This window comes from Homalodisca vitripennis, chromosome 3 (assembly GCF_021130785.1).
Source record: "Homalodisca vitripennis isolate AUS2020 chromosome 3, UT_GWSS_2.1, whole genome shotgun sequence".
Lineage (NCBI taxonomy): Eukaryota > Metazoa > Arthropoda > Insecta > Hemiptera > Cicadellidae > Homalodisca > Homalodisca vitripennis.
The window spans coordinates 154,290,283-154,318,056 of NC_060209.1; the positions used below are offsets into that span (position 1 = coordinate 154,290,283).

At 32.4% G+C, this 27,774-nt stretch overlaps 2 protein-coding genes across 3 annotated transcripts in view; both read left to right on the plus strand.

Annotated features, from left to right (window-relative positions):
• Positions 1-1,142: 1,142 nt before the first annotated feature.
• Positions 1,143-17,988, plus strand: LOC124357681 (acetylcholinesterase-like). 2 transcript variants are annotated; one of them, XM_046809668.1, is made up of 11 exons: positions 1,143-1,555; positions 3,163-3,318; positions 6,061-6,198; positions 9,535-9,685; positions 11,089-11,274; positions 12,087-12,292; positions 13,978-14,143; positions 15,466-15,680; positions 16,371-16,542; positions 17,280-17,415; positions 17,702-17,988. In XM_046809668.1, exons 4-11 carry the CDS (start codon positions 9,562-9,564, stop codon positions 17,865-17,867), a joined length of 1,371 nt encoding a protein of 456 aa, XP_046665624.1. In that variant the 5' UTR covers positions 1,143-1,555; positions 3,163-3,318; positions 6,061-6,198; positions 9,535-9,561; the 3' UTR covers positions 17,868-17,988. The 2 variants fall into 2 exon arrangements, with proteins under 2 accessions (XP_046665624.1, XP_046665625.1); XM_046809669.1 differs by having other exon boundaries at positions 1,146-1,555; positions 15,466-15,638.
• A 4,909-nt stretch (positions 17,989-22,897) lies between these two features.
• LOC124357682 (midasin-like) overlaps positions 22,898-27,774 on the plus strand; it is a 69,353-nt gene continuing 64,476 nt past the window's right edge. Inside the window, exons 1-2 of the mRNA XM_046809670.1 lie at positions 22,898-23,103; positions 26,226-26,419. Coding sequence (XP_046665626.1) covers positions 22,993-23,103; positions 26,226-26,419 — 305 coding nt within the window. The 5' untranslated portion in view covers positions 22,898-22,992. The remainder of the gene's footprint in view (positions 23,104-26,225; positions 26,420-27,774) is intronic.

A 27,774-nucleotide genomic window follows, 5' to 3' on the forward strand; every position in this document is an offset into this window, starting at 1 on the left:
GTACAACAAAGATTTTGTTCATATAAAAACTCCCTACAGTACCTAATAATTTTATCAAGCTCTATAAAATCCTTTAAATATTTTATAAAATTCAGACAAAATTTAACAACAGCAAGAAAGAGCATTTTTAGAACTTAAATTTTTTAACCCAGTTACTATTTGTCTACAATATTTTACTCATGTTATTTGTACGTGTATCTCATAGAGTACATACAACATAGAGAAGGCAAGCAAAGTGCCAAAGAAACCTGTGGTGGTCTTGACAGACAAAGTGTATAAAACTTTTCAACCATATTCCAACTAAATATGGAAAGCAAAATCTACCTAAAGTTATTTTAAAACACACAGCTTAAATTACTGGTTCGGACAATGTTTCATAAAATTATTATTTAATTTTTACCTGTACAAAACTGTATGAAGTTTATATTATTAAATTAAATGGTAGGTATTGACTTTTTCCTTTCTATATGAGTAAAAAAAATTATCCTACCTAAAATAGTACCTTATTTCGTTAAAAATATATTCTTCATCATATATTTTTGAACACATTACAAAATACTGTATCGTTGGTGTAACTAAGAGACAGGATGAGGAGATAGAACCCCTCTCCAAAAGCTCTAAAAATAAAAACATATTCCTATAGAAGCCATCCAACTTGTTTGGAATACAGTAGTTTAGCGTTTAAATTTAAATTAAGCATACCTGATTCATTCAAAATTGAATTTATTCCATACTCAACCGTGTGGTATGCCCATAGCCAAGTCCTAGTTATTTCACTGTACTGTAATAATCAATGTTTTAAAAATTGATGCCTAAATTATTATTTGTTGCATAATGTACAAAGGCAAACAATTCTAATAACAATACTATTAATACTAAGGAAAGTTATTTTAGTATATTACAACTAATGTAAATGTACTTTCTGTCAAACAAAATATGTAGTGTCTTGATCTAATTTTGGTCACCATGAATGCCACAATGCCATTTTTATTTCAATAAATATGCATTAATTCTCACTCACAAGAGAAAATCATTGGAAAATACTTTTCAAGAACAAAGAGTGCAAAGTATCAATATGAAAGCAGTTCAATGTGCACCAAGACTACTTAGATCACTTATCATTAGAACAGTAATTAGTCATGTGTCTTTCTTACTCAGAGTATGGGCCTCTGTGAAAGAACATGGCCATAAATACATCTCATACTTGTATGTCAAAAAACACAGATTTTGTTTAGATGTAAAATATTTTTATATAATCAAAGTAGTGGTTTAGTTTTTTTATTTAATCAATATCAATATTTAACCTATAAAAACCAATAGGGGCTCTACATTTTACTTGATATGGATAGTGTCTATTTTCGATCAGTGATTACCAAAGTGTTTTATATATCTTACTATTAAAAAAAGACTACTATTAAAGAGAGGTACTTCTTACCTCTCTGTCAAGTCATTGCAGATAACCATTTGATAGCGCTGACTGACTATATGTCTGTGTAACTGACACTTCAGTTTATAGATTCATTCTAGGCAGGAGAACAGCTCAATTACATTCAAGGTAAGCCACTTATAAGGTGCCGTAACTTATTTCTTTCTTTATAGTATGTATTTTAAGTGATTAAAAAGTTTATTATTGAATTTCAGCCCAGGAAGTTATTTTTTATGAAATCAATAGTTAATTACAATAAAATTAGAGGAGGAAACTAATTTGTGCACAGTTGATAGTATGAGGTTTATTTCTTCTTTTAGGATTTAGAAAGTTAATAGAAAGAATGTTATTTCGTAATATTCCTAAGTGTATATTCATATTAATGTATTATTTATTTATCTTTGAAAAGGCCGAAAAGTTAACGTGTGAGTATTATGGTGTTTTTATTGAAATTCTTTAATTCATTCTTATAAATAAATAAAAATAAGTGACAAGTTTCTTAAACTCTTATATGTATATAATCAGCAGCGAGAAAATATAAACTATTTTAGTTTAATAGACAAAATGTAGAAAAGATTGTATTTCTGCCTCTTAACTCATAAAAAGGGATGATAACAAAATAAGAACAAAAATAATCTTTTCTTAAAAGTGTATCTGTTCTACAAATGTTCTTCCTGTTATCCTGAACTAACATGGACTTCTTCCTACCATATAAGCAAAATTGTAAAACATATGTGTGTGTGTGTGTATATATATATATATATATATATATATATATATATATATATATATATATATATATATATATGTGTATGTATATATACACCCCCTATATATATATATATATATACACACACAAGTGGTCTGTTCGAAAGGTAAAGCTAATGTACCCCTAAGTATTTTGATCTTTACTGAATCAGAAGTCAGATTTGTGAATCATCTATAATTTTAGGTTATAAAAACGCTATAAAACATAAATTATTTATTGCCAAAATCAAAATTAGGTAGCATTGTGCAATGTGATTAAAAATGACTGGAGGGGAATTACCTAAACCTGTTATGATTTCTGAGTTCAAGTGAGAATTCTTAGTTACCCTATCATAACCAGTTTTGTAGTTAGTTTGAAACTACCTGTTTGTAAGGAAAACTCCACAATGGGGGGATAACATCTGAAATTATTATAATAATTATTGTATTACATATTATTATACATACCACACACACACACACATGTGTATATATATATATATATATATATATACCTGAAGAAAAGATCAGATTGCAGATCTCGAAACGTAGTGTTACTGATTTCTTGTTTCACTGAACGATGGCAAATGTCTGGAAAAATCCTGTTTCCTTCGCCATATTTTAGTTTGTACCTCATAATAATTGATATTTGATTAAAGGAAGAATAATGATGTGATTGAATTCATTTTTGAAAAGAAGAAGTAGGCTTACAGTTAAAAATACAGCATTCGTATCCCGCGTAATTATTCACAAATGTTTTAAAACTACTCGGGGTAGCAACTCACAAATTATTATTGTCTGATCTTTCAAACTTGTAATCCACTTATCAATAAGCAGTACTCATCCTGACAACAGTACTGTAATTTTACTACTCAGAGGTTATTAATTATTTCAGAGATTTGAGAGGAAAGGTTTAACCATGTTTTCCCGTATATAGCTTGTAACACTGATTATATTTTCTTGTTTTACTATAATTTATATGTTTACAGTTACATGAGTGAATATGGAGTTTAAAGAGATAACAACAAAACAAGGCAGACTGAAGGGTGTGGTTAAAAAAATCAGCTGGACTTGTCAAGACAACTTATTATTCTTTTCAAGGCATTCCTTATGCAAAGCCGCCAGTTGGCCAGTTGAGATTCAAGGTATGCAACAATCAGTTTTATTATATTAAATGACTTTAAACTTTGTTATGTTTTTTTAGTTTATGACTAACCATGTCCGTAGATGATTTTGAACTGGTTGGTTTTTAGAAATATTTGGTACTATCAGAAATACTAAACTGAAGAAATTATTTCTGTACCAGTCCAGTTTGCTAAACAACCAGCCAACTGAGTACAGTAGCCAAAGTTTTATTCTTGAGACATTATAACCAGAATTGATTTCAGGCAACAAAGAAAAAAATTAAAACACTAAGAAATTTAAATTGACAATTTTAGTTATAGTTAGAGAAATGTTTAACAAAATGAATGCCAAATTAAAGAGTCAATACTAAAAATAGACTATGTGATAAACAATTTTTCTTTAGATAATTAAGTTTATTATCTTACATTTTTTCATTGAAAGGTTCACTGAACATGGCACAGATACTATCTAGGGAATTTTGTTTTAACTACAATACTTACATATATATTCTGTGGCTTGTCTTTCATGGATATGCCTTGATAAATAATTTCCAATTTAATCACTTTGCCTTGCTTTTATTTCAACTCCTTGCTTAGTTATTACTTTTTCCCTTCAGAGTGATCTATGTAACAGAAGTAGCTTGTGGTGAAATGATTAACTAATCGTATATATCAACATGTTTTATAAAAGTTCAGTTTAACTTGAATGCACAAGGAAATATAATATAGTTTAAAGTTGAATTGTGGATTATTTCTTCCTGCATTTTAAACCCAACAAATTATAATTTTTCCTGCAATATGACAATTTATTTTGGTGTACAAAAAGAAATTTGTTTAAGGATTTAGTAACTTTCTATAAATTGTCACCTTTCCAAAGCACATAATGATTTCGCGTAGCATTAACCACATCTGTTTTATTTTTTTTTCTGAAATCAATTTTTTTGTATGAGACAAATTTGTTAATAATGTGGCCTAAAGACATTTCAAACTAGAGAACTTCCAGATCTTCAAAATAATATAAAGGTGGAGATACAGAAGGTCTATCCCCAAACATTTTTGTTTTACTTTGAGTATATTCAGTCAAATACAATTATTAAAACCAGTAAAAGTTCTAAAAGTATATTGACACACATGTGTATGTTATTACAGCCAAAGTAATTAACCTAACTATTATATATAATATCCAATCATTATGTCTAATAGCTAGTGATTTTGGTCAAAGTTGGTAATAATACTCTATTTATCACTTTATCCAGTCATTATAAATATTATCTGACTGAACTGTTTAATCATGTTTTATTTATTACTTTATCCTGCCATTGTATGTATTATGTGAAAGAACACAGACAAATTGATTAATTATGTTTAATTTATTACTTATCGGTACTTGTACAGAAGTAGGCTTTTTAAGTAGTGTATGTACATGTAATTTTTTATCGGGGGAAAAAAGGAAACTGGTTCTGTTTAATGGTTCCCTATGCCATATCTAGGCGGAAAGTTTATGGCCCTTTCTTTTTGGTAGAAGAAACTTTAACTGGTATTTCTTATCTTGATGCTCTAGAATTATGGCTATTTCTTTAATTGCAAGATGAACCACAGAAACAGCAAGATGGTCAATAACTTAGTACGTGATTGGTTGAACACCACTGTACCCGACCGCTGGATTAGCTGCAAGGGACCTGATGACAGAGCTGGTTTTGTATGGCCTCCATGTTCACCCTATTTCTAGGGATTCATAAAGGATTGCATGTATGTGCCTCTGCTACCAGCTGACATATCTAATTTAAGGAACAGGATTTAAGCAGCTGTTGTAACAATCACTCAAGATACATATTTATCAAAGTTTGGGAAGAACTGGGCTATCGATTTGATGTGTGCCATGTGACTAATGGAGCTCACATTGAACATTTCTAAGCTTATAGGTATAACTATTTGAGTTGCTTTTTAATTTCATGTACTACTTATAATTTTAAGTTTTATTTAATAAATATTACAAAACGTTAAAACTTCAATATTCATTTATAAACACCTGGTTTCTTTGATCGGAACAAGTTAATCTCAGCCATGGTGTCAGAAGTATAATTCATTTGAACCAAAGGTGTTCATACACATGCAAAGCCTAAAATAAGTGATATTCACAATTTTGCTTAACATCTGAAGCTCTTAATCATGAACACTGAAATAATATATACCTAAAGTATGTAAAATATACCTACTTTCATTTCAAAATTACATAGAGCTTCATCATTTATTACATTACAAGTATGCTAACTGAAAAGCTAAGGGCTTTCATTTTTAGATTCTTCCACAATGCCCTAAAGTTGTTTAGTTGTTACTGAAATCGATAGAGGTATTCAATCAAATATTGGATAAAAATTAAATTGATTTCACTGGTACTTATAAAACAGTGTCTCTCTTCAACTCCAGGACTCCAAAACAGTGCTATAGCAACTTAAATCTAAAATGGATAAAGAGGTTGGAATATCTTCCAGTGATAATGTCTTATCTCAGGAATGTTTATAGCATCATTTAAAAGGAATTTGAAAAAGGTGTCCTAGTTTTTCAGCAGGACATTGTGGGAGAAACCACTGGTAACTGCTGGTTTATTTAGACTAATCCAAAGAGTGTTTTGTTTATTATAAAACAATTTTTTTGTATGTCAAAAGATTTCAAGTGGATGGCTATTTAAATTTATGAAAAATTAGGAGATCCATCTGAATAGATATGAATTTGTATTAATTTATTTCTATTTGTTAATTTCAGACAGCTGAACCTTATGGTCAGTGGGAAGGAGTTCGAGAAGCTTCAAAAGAAGGAAATGACCCTATTCAAAGACACTTGTTGTTTGGATATCAAACTGGTGATGAAGACTGTCTTTATCTCAATGTCTATACAACTCAGGTTTGTGAAATAAAATACGTTGTTTTAAGGATGGCTGGTTATTATCTTATACAAGGTATAAGAGTTTGGCCCTTGATCATAAGAGGTTAACGAAAACACAAAATATTCACTCAGTAGTTTCCTTGAATATATATACAATCATATGCTATTATAAGTTCAAAAAATGATCAAAAAAGTGTTCTAAAAAATATTATTTATAGTTTTTGGACAATCCTTTCTACTCACTGGAAGAATTCTTTTACATGAAATCTATAACATTCTAAAAACTCTTCTAAATTCTTTTTGATCAATTAGTGTGAATTTCCATACATTTTAATTCATACTGGTTGCCCATCATGTTATAATTTTCTTGTTTTATAAATAGCATCTTAATATTCTAATTTGTATGTTGACATTAAGTTGGACATAGCTCATTTCACTGGGCCTCATTTTTGTGATAGTAAACATTTTTTTTATTATTTGATATTGCAGACCAATTAGTCACACATAAAAAAATTATTTTCATATAATACAGCCCTGAACTGTAGATCAACTAATAACAATATCAACATACCTTCATCAAGCAGTTCAAACTGTAGTTATACACACTAATATAGTTTCAACCTTACAAGTCACCTTCTGGTGTCAGTGTCAATAAATATTTAAAGCGAGGATTATCCATCTGCAGTCGTCACAGTTTAAAATTTACAAACACAGCACAAAACACAACAACAAAAAATACAAAAAACACAACATTTTGATAGACCTATCACAAACGCATATTAAACGTGTTCATGGCCGGCAGAAGACAGGACAACTGACACTCTGGTTGGGGCAGTTTTCAATGGGTGGTTTGATTGTCTTCCACTTTCTTGATATCTTCTGTTAGGATGGTGAAATTTTCTGGCTCATGTTTTGGAAGAAAAGGAAGGATAGAAAACTTATCTACTGAGGAAATTTTTATCATAACACTACAGGTTGTAGCCTTTTCATTATTTCAGCATAGACTCTTAAGCAGGTGCAGTGTATGAAAGACTGTTGTGAAATAACGACAAGGCAGTGTGGCACACTAGTAGTCTTTTTTATTGGATCCCTTTTAACATGCAAGTCTTTTCTTACAACCTATATCCCTTGAAACTTATAAATACAGAATAGTTTTAATATTCTGACTTATAACATTTTGCATCTTGTTCATAACTGGTGTATTGTTCATGCTGTAAAACAGTTGTTTTATAAGCTTTTTTTATATACAGGCTGGTTTATACAGCTCATGTATCTTGTTGCTTGTAATTAAGCCTATAGTGGTATGTTTGAAGGGAGTGCAGGCAACAGTAGTTGTATTGAACATCTTAATTTCTGTGAAATACCAGTGATATTGTGAAATTGTTTCATATAACTTGAGACTATAGATTTTGGGAGATTGGATTTACATCTTCTACAATCAGAACATCTTTAGTTCAATCAACATTAGTTGTACATAAAATGTCACCAATATATAGCATTAGTGTTTCATTAACTATTATTATGTGGCTGGTAGAAATATTAAAAATGTATGTACAGTTTTCGAAGAATTTATTGTTAACTTAAAATATTGATGTCATTTTTGGATGCAATTTGAAAAGCATTCTTTCTTCTGTAGGGTACAAAAGCAGGTCATGTCATCTAATGTTCTGTAAAGTGAAGGATCTTCTTACATCCTGTCACACATTTTACAAGTTAAAAAGGAGTCTTTTATAATTAATTAAAATTTTCTTAAAATTAGGAGTCTCTTAAGTTAAGTATTTGTTTTATGGTCATAGCAAATACTGTAAAAATATATAACATGGTTTTGTAGCACATCTTGTCAATAACAGTATGAGATATTCATGTAAGCATTCCCTTCTCAATCTAACTATGATTAGAGACAATATTATAGTCTAGGAGATGTAAGCAAATTTGCACTTTATAAGCTTACAACCTTTGTTTTTCTTGAAATCTATAGAGACATATTTTTTTTTAAGAAATTGATGGTTGGATACAGTAGTTTTGGTGGAGATAAAATGAGAAGGTATCGAATGGGTTAAAAATATGAAATAATATTTTTCTCAGATTATATTTATCCTAACTTGAGACACTTAAAACCAATCGTCTGACACATGTTTATATCACTGTCACATAACAAGATAAAGAGACTGAAATTCACCGCATTAAAGGTCTGAATATGGTTAGTTAACACTGATTTCATATTTGTTACCTATCAGACAGTTGGTTTTAATTGTGTAAAGGTAAAAAAAACATGATCTAAAAGAAAAATTTGTCATTTCATATTTTTAACCCTTTTGATACCCTCTCATTTTGACCTCCACCAAAACTTGCTCTGCTGATGATTAATTGATTTCTTAGGGGAAATTTCTCTTTCGATTTAAAGGCTTGGACTGTTAGGATTGTACTGTCATCATAAACTCTTACTCATTTGCATTAATGCGTTAATGTAATGTATGTCATTAAAGAAAGTTTTTAATAATTTAATTTTCTAGAAAAAAATAACAAGCTAATTTTAATTTTAAAATATTTATATAACTTTCTTTCACACGCAAAAATGTTCTCTCTAGCCCTAAAGTATGGAGGTTGTCTACATATCCAGATTTCTCCTCTACTTGAACTGTGAATACAAAATACTCTATAATCCAAGAACTAAATACTATTCTGACTTGAATGAAGTGTTGTTAAGGTTGAACTGCAAAACACTGTTACCTAATTTCAATTACATTTACACTATTAGTTTTTCAACATTTTCACTTTGCGCTCAACAATATTTTGGTTGTGATTCTTTTCCACTAAACTACCTTTGCCTGATGAAGGGAATATAGAAAAGGAATTATCTGTAAATATGTCTTCAAGCAATATTTTAAATTAATTCTCATGTTGAAAATATTTCTGAGAAAGAGCACTTTTAGTAGATCTTGTAAACAAGAGTACACACATTTTACTACATTTAAGATACTAAAAAAAATATTATTCTCACTGGAGTGGTTATTTGCAGATTTTTTCTTCTGATTCAGGACTGTTTTTACAAATTTTCTTAAATTAGTAAATAATTCCACTTTTTAAACCAATATTTTGCAAAACAACAATGCAAACACAGTTATTAAATATTAACACACTATTTCCACTAACCACTAAAGAAGAATTAAAAACCTATCACAAGTGTATTTTAATACTCTATACTGTAGTCCCAATAGCTTTCACACCAACAACAATCTGACTTAACTTTTTGAAACAAAGTGTTGGTTATAATATGGGATATAATAACATGTATTTAAGTATTATTTAAATCAACCTATAACATTGATATCACCAATATTTGTGTCCGAGTAGCCAGAAGAAGGAGCTAAGAAGGCTGTGATGGTGTGGATACATGGTGGAGGCTTCGTTAGTGGTTCTGGTTCATGTGAACTCTACGGACCTGACTTCTTGATTGAGAAGGACATTGTACTTGTGACCATCAACTATCGCTGTGGAGTGTTAGGTATAGTTCACCTGTACAAATATTAGAACTTAGTATTATCCAAGACCTTTTGTTGGATACAATGTTGTATGATATCAAAGAAGTTCAAACACAAAATCAAGTAAAATAGATTACTTCTGTTCTGTATCTCCCAGTTTGGAAATTCAAATTAGTTTCTTTTGAAGCTTACATACCCTCCAAATTTGATTGTACATTCCGAATCAACTGGCTGAAAGTGAAATTAAAAATGTTTAATTTTTAAGAGTTGCTTGTGAGACTGAGACTGTGAAAATATTGGATGCTGGTCAGCTTCGTTTGATTTTTCACTCAGAGAGTCATGCCATTGACATATTGTACGAGTTTCATGTGTATAAGTGATAACTCATTGTCATTTACATTGATCAGAAAACGAATCAGACTTAAAATGGAACCTAGGAGGGCCCTAATAACCCATTTCAAGTTGAGTTTAAATTTGATTTGAGATTTGAAGAACATCTTCTGAGGCTTAGCCACTGCTGGGGCACACCTCGAATGCCATGGGATTCCAGTTTGTCTAGCTGTGTGTTATGGTCAACACAGTTGAACGCCTTTTATAGGTCAAGAAACAAACTTAAAGTGGAATTCCATTATAGTGGAATAGCAACACTATGAAGTACATATATTATCTATTCGTCCTTTCTGAAGCCAAATTGGTCCACAGAGAGCTGATTATGTTTGTTAAAAAACAAAGCATTTTTTGTAAAAAGATGTTTTCCAAAATTTCGCTCAATATTGGCAGGATTGAGATAGGCTGATTTAGTGAATGTAAGAACTTTCCTCCAATTGATATAATTTAATGTAGGTATAGTGGGAATGGTTGACTCAATCCGAATGCTGAGTTTAATCATGTAGAGCGCAAAGCGGAAGGTAAAAAAGAGCTGAACTCAACATTCACATTGATATGATGTTTTGCAAAAACATGTCATGTATATATAGTGCATGTTTTTAAATATGATTTGCATGAACCTAATAGTATTTTTATTGTAAGTAATAAAGAATTTATCAACTTGGGTACTTCCTGTCGTAGCTGACATATTGCTCAGTGTTTTATTACATTTTTAAAGATTATAACAATGCAAGAAGAAATGCAAACAGTAAATAAAAATATAGAAAAACATAACCCAGTTTCCCCTTGATTTTTGTTATTTTTAATTGAGAATATAGAAAAGGTAGGAGTGGTCGGTATAATGTACAAGTAATAAAGTGACAGTTTATAGATATGTCAATTTGTCTGTTTGGGCGTATTTTACATGTTATTTAAATAGAAAAATTAAGAAAGTTTTATTTCCTAACAACTATATATATATATATATATATATATATATATATATATATATATATATATTTTATAAAATAAAATATTTACTATTTGTTTAATATCGTAGGATTTTTATCTCTTGAAAGTGACAAACTGCCTGGGAATTTGGGACTCAAAGACCAAGTACTTGCACTGCAATGGGTGCAAGACAACATTCACAGTTTTGGTGGAGATCCCAAAAATGTAACAATATTTGGGGAGAGTGCTGGTGCGGCTTCTGTACAATACCACCTGCTGTCTCCGCTATCTAGAGGTGAGTAGTATTCTATAGAACATATTTAATAACTGAATGGTTTTCAAAAATCCCTATGACTCAAATGGATTTACTTCTTCAATTTTCTTAAGATAACGTTCAATGAAAATACTAGCCTACCTATACAGTGTGGAACATTATAGAGTACACTGATAGCATTTGGTAAGTTAGAAATGGTATGATTGTTACTCTATATAAATCACAGTATCCCCCCTTCTTTATTAGTACTCATATATTGCCAAAAACAAACAAACAATGCCAGGAATGCAGCAGCTTTCTGGATTAGCTCCTGGTGAGGCAATCAGAGGGATGAGAGGACTTTTACAAGTTAATCATACTGTTTTATTTTTGCCCAACAATGTATTATTCGGCTATTTAAAAATAAGTGTTAATTAAATATAAACACTTATTGGAAGGGAAACTGATTACTTTCAATTCCTTCTATAGTAACTACAACAGTTGCAGTTAGCATGTTAATTTGTAACTGTAATAAAATCATATGATTCAGGGTGATTTCATAGGGAAACAAAAAAACCTTGCATCTGTGACTTGTTTTTTTTTTTTTTTAATTTGTATTTCTAAACAAGTAGTAAGGTCTTTGCACCCATGGTACACTAGGAATGGATAGAAAAGAAGTATGGACACTGATTGAGAAGTATGGTGAAGAAGTGGTGCCATATAAAATAGTCTAAAACAGCTGTTATACGAGTATTATTTCCAATATCAGGTGCAAAATGATGAGTAACATTGTAAATTATGTGAGAATACAAACTTCTATAAATGACTTCTTATTATAATTGTTTTGTCTGCAGGATTGTTTCACAAAGCCATTCTGCAAAGTGGAACAGCTCTGGCTCAATGTGCCTTGCAAGATAAACCCAGAGAGAAAGCTTTCCTGCTGGCCAGAGCACTGGGATGTTTTTCCCAGGACCCTGACACTGTCCTGGAATTTCTCATGACTCTCCCTGCCTCTGATCTCATGAATGTTCAAAAACATGAATCTTTCTGTTCAAAAAAGGTTATATGTTTTTAAATCTGTTACGTTACGTTACTTTAGCTCTGATTATCTTTAACTATGATTCCATACTCACAGGAAAAGTACACTTTCACTTTGAATTCTTTGGGGATAAGTGTATTTATCAGAACATTACTTACACAGAGTTAGAAAACCTTTTATTAAATTCCTTTGATTACAAACACAATTCAGAGATCACCATGATCTTTTAGATTAATCAATTTTCTAAAAATCAGTCTATCTGAGATCATAAAATGTTTACATTTTAAAAAATTGATGTTTTATTAATATTTTAATTTTACAGAAATACTAAAAAAAGTGCAGAGAGTAACAGGCAGTCTTGTCATAACCTAACCTAAACAGTTTATACTTATTGTAAACTAGACATTACAATAGTGTTTTTAATAAAAAATTATTGGTATTGAAATATATGAAAACAACATGTAGAAGCCCAAAATTAAAAATTATGTCTGACAGAGGAAGTAAGATTTGAGTAATAAAAATAATTTTTTATCACTCAAATGAATTATTCATTTAACATTAGCTAAAATGGCACTTTGATGCCCAGAATCCAAGCTTAATGAGTAATTGTTTTCCCCTATTAGGTGTACTTATATATAAATTTCATATTAAAATTTAAGAAACACACACAAGCCTTAAAATTAAACAATGCAATCAGTATTAAGTCTAATTTTGCAGAACATCTCTTGCAAACAGGTCACAACTATAAAAGTATGGAAGGAAACATGGAAATTATTGTTTCAGAAAAAACAAGAAAAATTATAGATTAAAGAAGAATCACTTATTTATTTAAATTATAAAAGAGATTTGATTAACATTTTAAATACAATACGTCAATTTAAAAAAATCTAATAATTGAACAAATATTAAATTAATAAAATAATCCTGGACATAGACTTTATCAACAAAAATTCATAGTTAATTACATATTATCATCACCAACATATGTGTTATTATTTTTATTTGTATATAGCTTTTTGTGTGGTTATAATGTTGCTGTGATCATGGCACGATTACCCAAACACGTGACAGGAAATAAAAAGTTATGAAATTTCTAAATGTATTTGTTATAGTATACAATGTATTTGCTATACGGTGAATTAAAAAAAAAAATATATATATATATAAAACAGAGTATGTAGAAATGATTGTACTGTTGGAAAAATTGTACTGACCTAAAAAACCGCCTTGAAACTTGGAAAAAATATATGTTATAAGTATCTCGGCTAAGTTTGTTGGCCAGTTTTGTATTCCATTTCGTTCCAATATGGTAAACTGTTTTTTAGATATTGATTACATGTAAATCCTATTTGAAATAAATTATTAATATTTTAGTTGTAGCAAAATCTACCTAATTCTTCTGACTGATCTGGATGAACTATCTATATAATGGTATTTCTTGCTTATTTGATGTGTTAGCAATCAGTAAAAGGATCCTTATTTTCAGTTTCCCACTTGAGTAAAAAATGTTTGCTTGTGTATTGTTAAGTTTTAGTTTATACTACTCAGTTTATATTATCAAGGTTCTACAATACGTGCATTACAGCAAAAGTAACAAGGTTGAACGTTTATGCACATTGTCAGAATTAGGTTGTACAGTATAAGCATCTGTTATGCAAAAAATAGGCATAGCACGGAAAATACGTTTGTGGTATTTTGTCTTGCAGGAAAAAATCCAAAATCTTTCATGTGTCTTTGCACCATGCATAGAGATTGCTGGAGACACTCCATTTCTACCAGACTACCCTCGAAAGATCTTGGAGAGAGGGAAGTTCTCCAAGGTGCCAATCATCATCGGCCTCACAGACAAAGAAGGGTTGTTTCTTTATTCAAGTATGTAAACTGAATGAAAACTAAAGACAGGTAGTAAAGAAATTTCAAATAGGTACATAACATTTATCAAATATAAGAGGTGACAACATAAATAATCATCTCTGAAAGACTTTGCTCAAATAAAACTCCCAAAAGGTGGCATAAACATTTTTTCTTGCTAAAGTTTTACAATTGCATATAGTAAATCTATTTTTTTAATATATGTTCTATACAAATCCTTCCAGAAAAAACACATCATTATACTATTCGATTTAAGCTACAATCATTTATATGTATACAGGTTGTGTTTTAAACATCTTAAATGTTTTAGATATTGACTACAGACCACCATTGACCATTGAAGTAGAAAGTATTTAATTTTTATTAAGTTCATATTTTCGGTTACCATATTGCATCTGCCATATTGGATTAGTAGATAAAAATTTTTAATATAAAGAGATCATTGTGGTAAACAGTTTTAATGAAAAAAATCTTTTAATGGATTTTTTTACGCATAATATAAAGACACAATCTGTTTTATTATTTATTTAAATTTCCATGGTTGACACCATTTTTCACAATAAACAAAATAGATGGCCACATACAAGCACCACATGATTTTAAAATAAAAGCATATTTGACAATAAAAATTAAGAGTGATTAAAACTCAATGTCTAACAGAACTTATATAATTATTAAATTCAAGAGTATATTACTAAGAACTAAATAGAACTATACATAGATAACAACAACAATAACTAAAACTTTCTAAACATCTTTTCATTCTTGAATTATTGATACTCTTAGGAGTTATAAAAAATGTTGGTCAGCACATTTAATTTATGCTAAGTAACTACGTAATAAAAATAATGATGATTTCAACCGTTTTCTTTGAGTTAAGTAGGTGTCCAGATTTGTAGCAGCTGACTTGTTTATAGTAGTAGGTATTTCATAGGATGTTCAATGAATTGTGTTTAAAATCTATCCTACCACAATGTGAGAAAAACTACCATACCTTTGTATGTATCACATAGACATTTCATTTCAATTTTCCATGCAATCCATACAACTTTATGGAGTCTTTAGTAGTTGTGTAGAACACTGTTTTGACCCAAGTCCACTTTGGTTCGATTAGCTCTAACAAAAAACTTGACCTTGCCATTCACTTGTAGAACATCCATACCAAGTTTATTTAAAGATGTGTTAAGAATTGTAGACGTCTTAATAGTGATGATGCATATAGAATTTTACATTTGCACATTGTCATAGATAGATCTAAAAACTGTGCACTAACACTGACTGTACAACTCAAATGCAATGTTAATTTATTTGATTTTTTATAGTACCACATATAAAATGGGAAGAAATGATCAATTCCAACCCAACCGTTGTGGTGCCTGGAAATTTGGATATCGCAGCTGGAAGTGAGGAGGAGGACAAGTTAAGCAAGGAGATTCTGCATTTTTACTCCAGTCGAGGGACTCTGACTTGGGATATCACACCAGACTGTATTGATGTAAGTTGTACAGATGCTTTTTCCGAGGCTATAGACAAGATAGTAAGCAGTGTTAGAGATGTTTGAATCAGTGTTACAATAACAATGCAGGATATGGATGTAGTCATTATATGATGATAGATATTTGTATTGCTCTTAAAACATTTACATGCAATGGATCTCTTCACAGTAGGATCTCTTCAAACAGATAAAGAAATACATTTAAATATGTTCATTATATACAGACAATGAGCAATCAATCATTCAGCAGAGGCATAGTTAAATCACAGGCATAATACAGCTGGATCAAAGCAGCTAGAAGTGATGATGAGCTGAGGCAGACCTATACTTGTCCTCAGTTAGAAGGATCCTTACTTGGGGTTTTCTACCAGACTGTACTGATATATGTTGTGAATGCTTATGATCAGTGCCTTGCCAACAATTACTTGGTGTTGAATCTGTGTTTTAGAATGAATAGTTCTTGACAATTTTATACCTTATAAGTTAGCAGCTAAATAAATCTTGACTAATGTTTGAAGGACTTTTAGTATGATGACCACCACAGTAGGTATCTTGAGTTGGGTGGAAACTAATTGGTCAGTGTTATAGGCACTAATGGCTTTATTATTATTTTACTTTCATTACTTTTCATGTTTCTTTCCACTAATTATCTTACTCATAGCAACATAATATAACCCTTGTGTTTTTTTTTACCTTTCCATTTAAAGAAAACTAGTAACGTAATTATTTTAGTTTCTAGGGGACATTCTTATTACCATTGAACTTGAGAGTTCCCGGCAATATTTTTTGGACAATGAGGTTCCAGTCTACACTTATTTGTTCTCCTATACCAGTCCTCGATCTCTGTCATCTTCATTGCTACCACAAACAGTACCTGACAAGGCTGCACAGTTGATTTGTACTGGTAAGTTTAAAACATACTTTATTATAGTTTTCTTCTAATTTCAAAAGAGACACAATATACTTTTGAGTATTTGTTTACATCAGCCTTGTTCTACCGTTTATACTTGAGATTAATTTACTTGGCAACACTGCATAGATATCGAACCCAACCCTGACCCTTTCCAAACCGACTCTAAATCAACTTTATCCCTTATTGCTTCTTCGGCTTTAGCCGAATCATGAGTAAATCAAAGACCAAAGTTAAAGTTGGAACAGCGGGTGTAAATGTAAACTGATTATGAGTAAGTAGATTTTTGTTTAAAAAATAATTAGTAAGTATTTGTTTTTATGAGCTCTTCATGTCACCACTTTATAAAAAAATGTGTTATTTTATATTTGTGCAACAGTAATAATACCTTGCGATTTTTACCTTTATTCTATGTATAATTGTATTTTATACTCAAGTTTTCTGTTCTTGCTGGGCAACAACTGCTCTAGTTCTTAAAATTTCTTTAATATTTTACACTAATCAGCAGATAATCTTTCAAATGTGGAATTCTATTCTTAGTTATGTAATCTAAATATGTACGTAAAATAAGTTCCAGCCTACATTATTTTGTTCCAAATAGGGAATTTTGTGTACGTTGATTTTTTTGTATGCAAAAATGTTAACGGATAGTCTTATAAATATTATAACAATTGAACAGAATGATGTTCCTGTGTGTAACCAAAATATTTTTTACATGTGCTGCCTGTTAGGTGCAAGCCATGCTGATGAACTAGGGTTTCTCTTCAAGTCTAACATGTCTCACATACCTTTCACTCCACCAACTGCTGAGGATGAAGCACTCATGACGAATCTGCTGCAGGCATGGACGACATTTGCAAAAACTGGGTAAATCCGATAGAGTAGGATGTGTACACAAGAACTGTCTTTCCTTACCAAGCGATTAACTCTGAAAATTGTTTAGTTACCAAATTTCACACTCAGCTAAATTACAACTGTTTGTATCAAAGTTAATAAGTTTTACAGTATTTATTGGAAAGACTGTCACCTTATTTAATTTTTTTACACTCTAGTTTTATATACCATACCAATTTTGTTATTTTGACAATTAGATCATATAAATTTCATTGTGTTCCTAATTTCTAATGAATAATATAAATGTATTATATTTCAGTAACCCCAACAGTGAAGAACCTGAAATAATTTGGCAAGAGGACAGTGTGCAAAATCCCTGTTACATGGACATTGGGCACGACTGGAAGATGGTTAATGGCAGTTTGTTTCCAAAACGGGTGGAATTTTGGAAGAAAATCTATAAGAAGTATTCTTACTTGTACTAAAAACAAGATTGCTATTGAGAAGTGAAGCACTTGCATGTGCGTAATAAGTAATGTGGATTATTTTGAATGTGACAACATTAATGTAGACGAATAAATACATTTTATTTTCATAAATTAAAAATTCCTGTACCTCTTTGAACATACCTTACTCAGTAGGCGTAGTGTTTGTAGAAAGGGAAGTAACTGAATATGAATTTGTTTACTGACTCCTTATTTAATAGAAATCGCCCAATTATTAATGCTCAAAGAATAAAAAGTGTGTAAATAGTGTTTTGAGTGATACAAAATTTGTCTAACTAACATTTTGATTCTAACAGCCTTCATGAGCAAATTTTGCTCAATTATGTCAAAATGAGAGTTGACCCCTATATTATAATACCGGTAAAGCAATGCTTTCGGTGTTTTTCTTATGGGCACGTTTCCAATTCCCCAATGCAAAAATGTGCAAATTTGTAGAGATTGCAGTGAAGTCTTCCATTCAGGTGACTGTTCAAGTTCCTAAGAGGTGTACTCACTGTGACGGCCCACACTGTAATAATTCCAAACAATGCCCCAAGTATATAAGGCAGAAAAATATTAAAGAAATAATGAGTTTATGCAAAGAGGACTTGCACAATGCTAGCAAGTTGTTTCCTATAACTTACAAGAAACACTTCTCAGCTAGGAAAAAACATTATGGTGAATTTGCATGCTTCAATCCTCTTGATAGTTGTGAGACTGGATTTCCTTCTCTTCCCACTCCTGCTCAAACCTGTCCCAGGCATAGTAGTCAAGTTGTTACACAAAATAGATTTTCACCATCGCAGGTCGAATGTCGCACGATAACTTTGATATTTTACCTCACTATGGTCTACATAATGTAACTAGAAAACCTAGGCCAACTAGCACTAAAGCCTATTTATTACAACAACAAATCTGTGAAACCCCTATAGATACCTTTGTATATCAAGGCTATCAAATAAACAACAGTAGAGAATCAAAAGAAAGTAATTTAAGTGAGGCAGAAAAACTAAGAATAAACAGTTTAGTCAATTCGAAAATTGAAGAAATCCGGAAAAAATCATAGTTGCTCATTCACCAACAAAAAACAATTAGATGAGTTATTGGCATCTTACCTTAACAATGAGGATAATATTAAAAGCATCAAAACTGTTGCTAATAATCGCAAACAATTTCAAACACCAAGGGATAATATTAAGAGAAATTCTACACACTATCCAACAGAGAAAAAAGCTCTAAACAGTTGTTTAGACAGTTACAAAAGCTAGATTTAGTATATGTTAAATTATAAACTAACAAACTAATATAGCTTAAAAACTATGGTATGCAATTTTAATACAATATAATTAAAACAAAAACTATGGTATACAATTTTAATACAATATAATTAAAACAAAAACTATGGTACCTATACAATTTTAATACAATATAATTAAAACAAAAACTATGGTATACAATTTTAATACAATATAATTAAAACAAATAAACTAGAATTAAAATATCCTAAAAAATTAAGTATGGATTTTAACAATCTTAAAATATTCTAGTTGAATGCCAGATCATTGGGACCAACATGGCCTGAACTTATGCATATATTTTTAAAAGAGCAAATTCGTATATATACAATTGAAAAACCTGCTAACCAACCAAGACAAATTATCAGACACAAATTACATTGTTATAAGCAGGGCCGGATTTTCGCATGAGCAGTATGTGCATCTGCACAGGGCGGCAAATTTTGGGGGGCTGCAATTTTTTCTCAAATATACCGGTAAATTTTTAGCTTTATCTATAGAGTGGTGTCATTTCGGTATTATTACGAATGAAAATAAATAGGCGGCGTCTTTTCTCGGATAGTGTAGAAAAGGGTAGGCGTACACTGCGTATGTGGTAATCTCTACCGCCCGCTCATAGGAACGCAACGCAAAGCAAAGCATTGTCGCCTGTCGCGCCAACACAGAGTTGAGTCGATTAGCCGCTCGCTGGCGCCGCCGCGCCTGCGCCTCGCCTGTCACCTGTCACACTGTCCCGCGCCCGCCAGTCGCGTTGTATCGTCGCAGTGGGAGAGTCATATGTAAGCTTCAGACTCGGTCCCATCCCATCAATTCTTTAGTCGCTGTCACTACTGTCTGTTGTACAGCTGTCACTAGAGATTTTTTTGGTTATTGTTGAATATAATTCATTGCTAATATCTGTTTCAGTTTTATTTTATGTGAAAACATTTGCGTGTTTGATACTATGTTTTGATAGATCAATAGAGCAGATTTGGTTTGTTGTCTCCAAACATAGTTGTCTGGTTTTTCTGTTTCGGACGTCATTGTTAAATATTTTTTGCTACTAATTATTTGAAAATGAAGTATGAAGGTTGGGGAGGTTTTTCCATATAATTACCAAATAAACAATTTAATTGAATTCAGTGGGGAAATGGATGGAAGAAAAAGACTAAGTGGAGCGGCATACCGTAAAATAGACGAAAAAAGAGAAGGAAAATGAATTACTTAGAAAGGTACCAAAACCTCACAATTCCTTTACTTCCACTGGAAGTGAAGTAGTCTTAGACAAATTTAGTAGTAGGCTACTATTGGTGATGAAAGTGAAGGTGAACATATTAATATTGCTGTTGTAAGTAAAAACGAGTGTATCAGTAGCAAGAAGACTAAGACTAAGCACAAAGAAGACGAATCACATAAAGATACAATATTACCAACTCCAAACGTATTTATTGATGATAGGCTCTCATCATCATGTATCCCCACCCAACTGATTCTCTATTTATTCCAAGTAATGCTCCATATAACTGGGAAATTAATTATTTGATTTAAAATGACATTGTACAAAACACTGAGGCGGCTTTTTCTGTCACTGCGCTTTTACCCAGATGGTTCAAAACGAGCTTGCACAAAGAGCATGTTTTCCAGGCAGTTATTGAATGGAAGGGCAGTAGAGCGAAAGTATTTAGTTTATTCACAATCCCAAGGCTCCATATTCCTTGCATACCTTGCAGATTATTTAGTGGTAGGCTACAGGTACATCTGCATTTTCCAGTGAAGTGGGGTTTAATGATTGGGCCCATGCAGGGCAGAGAATTTCTGAACATGAAAACTCTAAATCTCATATGGATTTTTTATTAAAGTTTAAAGTGAGAGGAGCAGAAAACAATACGATTTACCATCAAATTCTTTCCCAACACGAAGAAGAAGTAAAATACTGGAGAAATGTACTACAAAGAGTAATCTCTGTTTTCAAACAATTATCCTCCAGAGGGTTAGCTTTTAGAGGTGAAAACGAAGTGTTTGGGTCAATTCATAATGGGAATTTATGATGTGTCCGGAGCTTATGGCAGAATATGACCCATTTCTATCTGAACATATTGCTCGACATGGTAACCCTGGCAGTGGCTTGACTTATATTTGTCATCAACAGTCTGCGAAGAGTTAATTAAAGTTATGGGAGAGTCCGTTTCATCAAAAATTGTTGAGCAGGTTAAATTGTCTAAATACTATTCTTTGATTATTGATTCCTCCCCATATATAACGCATTCTGATCAACTAAGTGTCATTTTACGTTACGTGAACGAAAGTAATTGTACTGCCGAAGAGAGGTTTGTGTGCTTCATAGAAAACCCAAGCCATACTGGAGAAAACTGGCAGATGCTATTTTCCAAACGCTGAGCAAGTTTAGGTTAGTCATTGAAAATTGTAGGGGCCAGTCTTATAAAATCCCTCCAGAGTTTGTAGAAAAAACCAATACATTCAAGTTTGTTTGGCTTTGATGATGTCAAAACCACTATGGTAAGCTACACTCCAAATATGAACAAAAATGTAATATTTCTGTCATCAGTGCATGATGCATTGGCAATCTGTGGAACGGCAGGAGAGCAAAGAAGGCCTGAGATTTATGCTTTTTATAATTCAATAAAGAAGGAGGGGTGGACACAAATGATCAACTGTGCAGTTTATATTCTGTATCAAAAAGTCGTCGATGGCCTTTAATGACCTTCTTCTGTTTGTTGAACAATGTAGGCATAAATGTTCAGGTTATTCACGCATCAAACTTTTAGAGAAGAATAATCCGAAGAAACCTTTTGGAAGAAATTGACATAAGTCTTCCAAGGCCTTTTATGCAAATAAGAGTACAGATTCTGACTCTTAACAGAGAACTTCGATCAAGTATCAAGAAGTGTATGCCTGAAGTAGAAGCAGTAGCCCCAAGAGAGAGACCCCTCGCGAGAGGGAGATGCAATTTCTGCCCTTGAGTTCAAGACTGGAAACACATTTATCTGTGAGGAGTGCCACAAATATGTTTGCAAGATGCACATGTAAGTTATTTGCGAGGACTGTGTGTTATCATATCAAGAAGAACTTACCTTTGTGAATCTTATATGTTTATTATTGACACGTATACACTTATTCTACGTTTAGTAGTCTATAAGTGTTCTATCTTCAATTATATTATTTACAATTTAATTGGTTTTATTTTCAAAAAAATTACTTTATTTTCTATAAAACAACGCAGAATTAGTATACGGATAGGTTTAGTCCAAAAATAGCCTCAGATATAATAGGACAAAATTATGATGGGGTCGTAATGACCCCATGCGAGTACTAGTGAAATTGTTTTGCGCGAATATTTACAGGGTTAACGTAGGTTGTTGTATTCGGGGAATAAAACACAAATAAATTCATTTGGAGATTGAAAAAAGGACGTATGCGATTCTACCATAGAGGAACCTTTTATCATACAGGAATTTGTAATACCTTGGTGTTGGGGATAATGGTTTGGTAATGAGACAAATTAAATTCAAACTATGAGTCACTCTATGTTTAAATGTGTTAAACTTTATTAATATAATTATTGTTGTACAAGCAACCACAAGTACCGAGTGATTTTGGTTTTAAACGAAAAACCTGGTTATGTAAATGAATTAAAACAGTGTACATTGAGGCTTCATAAGACTTTACCAAAGTCTGCCTTCAGGCAAAAAGAGGAAAAAATAGACTACAAATTTTAAGTACACACAACAACCTGAACCTAGTATCTGCCTCACGTGTGTATTGTGATCTGCAATGTATTGTTATAAACGCCGAACTTACTTGTAGTACAGATTTAGCTATAATAACTTACTATGGAAAATAATATCAGTGATAGTTTTAACATTAGAGGTTTCAAAAAATTATTTTCTTTAGGCGTCTCTAATGAGCTCAAACATTTAGCTGAAAGGTTTTCCAAAGTGGAGGTTAGTATTTTAGGTTAGGTGGGTGAGTAGAAATTACTAAAACAATGTTTATCAGTTAAAAGTAAACTTCTATTATTTAAAAACAATTTTCTTCGTAACTCTGTATTTTTCTACTATTTTATGTGAGAGCCTCTGTATTTTCTTTAGAATAATATTTTTGCAAGTTAGATCTATTATACAATTTCCACAGGCTCTAAATGGCTGCAGTATAACAAGAGGCGGGTAGGGTACAATAAGTGGACCCGGTTTTTTATATCGAAATTGGCAAACGATATTACTGAATCATAACCATCGATATAACCAATCGTTACTGATTAATTATTTTGAACAATTAACTTAATCTATATCAACAGCTGTAAACACTCAGATAATACACATAATCGTACCGAAAAACGTATGTGAAATTTGTGGGAAAGAAACAACTGTAACTGTGAGAGGATAAAATATGGTCGTCTTCAGTTTTCCTAATTTTGGTGATAATAATTTGTTTGATAAACTGTAAATATTAAATTCATATTTTAATTTAAAACATGTGATTGTTATTGAGGACTATAGATACTTTAATATCGATTGATAGTCTAGGATTTGAGGTGCGAATATTAGGTATCGATGATTACATTCTTCAATATAAAAAACCGGGTCCGCTTATTGTACCCTACCCTAAGAGGCCACCACCACAATAGAATCATAGTATTTATTACATTTTATAGATAAGTTATGCAACATAGATAGTTTTTATATAACGTAATTCGTGTCAACATTTTTGTTTCTATAGTTTAGATAGTCATAAATATAATTCTATTGTGGTGATGGCCTCTTATTATACTGTAGCCTAAAATCAAGGGAGAACAGAGTATGTTAACCCTCTCCCGCTCCCATTGTTTCCAGGCGCTCACGGTGCTACTAACCTCAATTAATTCGCTCTGCCGGTCGGGCTCGGTCAAAATACGCGGCGTCTCAACTTACATACGTTCTGTCATTGTAATTAACTATAATTATATATATTAATTATTTTACTATATATTGGTTCAATGAAGTTGATTGTACGAGACCAGGGAGGGGGCACACGGACAGCAGGGCGCCGGGTTGTTTGTTGCTCAGTTACTTGGTGAAGGTCATTGTCTGGCTCGCTGTCACTGCCCCTGCCACTGTGATCACTCCGAACTACATCCTCAATGCCACCAACCACTTCACAAAGCTCTGGTACATCACTACACACTTGAATCGTCGCAATCACTACTAATAACGAGATTGATTTCACTGTCATGAAGTGTACGACTACAACCCGCCATTGTTTCCGCACAACTAATATAAATAGCAAAATAATGGAATAAATCTACTGTAAGAGTAAAGTAAATGGTCTCCTGATAGCAAACAACCCGTAGTAGTGCAAACTATTGCTACTCGAGAGCAGCACTTATCGGCTCTAGTAGATAAAGCAGTGCGTGCTGATCTGTGCCGTTTAGGCTGCAGTGGCTACGTTGTGGCCGTGCCGATTCATGCCTTGCGAGCGGGAGAGGGTTAAGCAGACCAGGATGTTTATATTGATGTTGACCAATCACTGCGGCTGCAGTGTTTTAAGTGGGCTTATGCAGAGCATGATAAGCGAACCTGGTTTTTATCTTGCTTATTACAATCATCGATACTTTATATATTGAGTAACAGAACTATCAATCAATATCAATGTATCTAAAATACTAAATTAAAGTCATATGTTTCAAATCGAGAGAAATAGTTTAAAAAATAAATTTACCGGTACTTTGGGATTATACCGACCACACCCAGACATGAATCGTTATTTGACATTTTGCTTCTACTGATTACTAGATTAGCGTAGAACAATATTTCGTCAATATAAAACAGGAATTGTCTTATCGCAAACCCCTCCCCATCCTCAGACAGAGGTCAAAGTCGAGCGGTGTAGTAGATAACATGATTGCAGAGTCTCGCCGCCCGTTCAGCTGGTGCGTCGCTTTGTACTTCCGTGTTTTACCCGTACATTTCTCCAAATACAAAAATTCAACAAAAACAAATATTAGCCCAAACAAAAACTAAACTCTTTATTGAAAAAAAACACTCAAAACTTGTTTTTATTCTTGATCACACTCCGCCACCCAAAATGCGAGTGCCTCCGGCCATTGTCAACGAAAGAAAAACATCCCTCGAGATAGTACCTATCAGTAAAATATCAAATTCTAGAGGTGCTGATCAGAAATATAAATTAAATTGTAATGGAAAGGCAATTATGTACCGTGCAAAAAACTTAAATAATCATATGATGCCGCGCAGCCTGCCGTAATCGGGATTCTCGAGAAAGATAAGATAACAGCGACAACAACACCGATCACAATACCTGGAAATGCTTGGAAAAGTTTGTAATTTTGTAATTAAAGAGTTGTTTTTTCGTTCTATCATGTTTGTTTCTATAAATTTATATTTTTGTGTTCTTCATACGGGTGTGGTCGGTATAATCCCAAAGTACCAATTTACCTAATGTCATAAATACTAAAGGACCCACAACCATTAACACGTTCGCGACAACACAAAATCTTACATTTTTCAAGATGACAGCCAAAATGGCTGGAATATTTAAAAAAGCGTATTTCTTATTTTGTGTATAAATGCAAATTTTGGCCCAGAAAAACATTGTACTGCAGCCAGTTTACAGAAATATACATTTTATATAGTATATTTTGGTTTTTATTTTGTGGGTCACATTTGACCCACAACACCAATGAGAAAGCTTAATTTTGTTGTTAAATAATTTAACTTAAACCACAAAGATCAGCCTTTTTAGAGGTGTATACGATAAAACAATACATGAAAATAATATTTTTCTGAAGTGCGAAATAGATTCAGTAGTAAGCGAACTGACTGAACAAGTTACTGAAGACAGGTGAAGACATAAGAGCGGTGTAACATGTGTTTAGTAAAGCCAGTATCTTAGAGGTTATATAACAAAAGTTGTAAAACAAAAAGTACACAATGACATTATGTATAAACCAACATCATATGATATATAGTTTTCCTAGATACAGCCTTTGAAAAGAAATAAGTCATAAACTTTGACTTATAGGTACTTTCAATGTTTTTCTTTCTCTTAAAACAATGTTTGGTTTCAGAACTGGGACAAAGATACAACAGAATTAGCTTTGACGGAGCTTCATAGAGCACTGTTGAACCCTGCACACACAATACATGTAGCACAGACATTTCCTGAAATAGTGTTGGTACTCCTGTCACTTCCTACTTGTGAACATATAAGAAAGTGTGTTGCCATTGGGAAATTGCTGGACGTACATCCTGATGCTTTGAAGTAAGTTAAGATAATTGGTTTAGTAATGGAACTTGTTTTACATAGCTTAAATGCTTAATATATGATCAAACACTCCAATAAAATGAAAAAGTTTTATTTTGTGAGGCCTTTCGTGCTCAAAGAACACATCGTCAGACCCACATAACTGAAATGTTATATTCTTATTTTATATCAAAATGGTTAGTGCAAGAGTTTCAACAATTTGAATTCCCCCCAACTTTTTCCATTAAAGATAGATATGATTTCTTAAATTCTACAAAAGATATTAAGATCGAACAAGACAAATATCTTGTATCATTTGATGTTCAATCTCTTTATCCTAATGTACCTATTAAAGATAGCATACAAATTGTGGTGTACATATCTGAATCTAATATAAATAGTCAGCTATCTAAAATATATTTGTAAAGATAGGAATGTTGATTATCGATCTGGCCGTTGGCGGTTATATGTATGTGACGTCATATGAGACCATACTGTTTGAATAAATCCTATTGGCTACTGAGGTCACGCCACTTCTCCCCCGCCAACGTACCTTAACCATTCCAGCAGCGAGTGTTTCTCCCCAGTCCAGTTTTACCCACGGTCCGTAAAAACCCGCGTCCTCCCCGACCAAGATGTAGTACAATAGTTTTCCTGAATTGGTGTAATTTTATTACCCAGTATTATTACCACCGCCACGAACATCACAAATGGCGACGAGGATTTGTGGAAATTAGTATTAGTGCGAAATTCCGAGTGTACATCGCCGCTGGACATCAACAGTGAACACCACGTGCGCGAACAACAACACGAGGACAGTTTTGACCGAGTGAACATCACAAAATGGCGAGTGAACATCACGAAGATTAACAGTACGAATTTTCTTTAGTTTCAAACCAATTAGTGTGGGAGGAAGTGTAGTGTGCAACCAAATTATTTTAGCTACGAGTTGATGTGGCAAGTACAATTAGACGAATTACCGTTTCCCTGTAACTAATATAATGGCGCAAATAGGCGTTATCGGGGAATATGACGGGTCAGTTGAAACCTGGGCGTCATACATCGAACGTTTTGAGCTGTACGTGGACTGTAATAGCATTGACGCGGGTAAAAAGGTCATAATACGCTTTTAACTGTGATAGGAGTAAAAACGTATAGTTTTGTTGAGAGACCTGTGCACTCCTAATAAACCGTCGGAAAAGACATTTAATGAACTGGTGCAACTTGTGCAAAAACATTTATTCCCGACACCTAGCTTCATCGCGGAGCGATATCGTTTTAGTAAGCGAGTACAGTTGGAAGGCGAGTCGGTTGCCGAGTATATTGCAAATTTGAAAAAAATGACAACCCATTGTGACTTTGGCGCGTCGCTA

Coding starts and splice junctions, on each gene's coding strand:
- LOC124357681 (XM_046809668.1), top strand. CDS start 9,562: ATGGTGTGGATACATGGTGGAGGCTTCGTTAGTGGTTCTGGTTCATGT. Junction 9,686..11,088: donor CTATCGCTGTGGAGTGTTAG/GTATAGTTCACC, acceptor TTAATATCGTAG/GATTTTTATCTCTTGAAAGT. Junction 17,416..17,701: donor ACGACATTTGCAAAAACTGG/GTAAATCCGATA, acceptor ATTATATTTCAG/TAACCCCAACAGTGAAGAAC.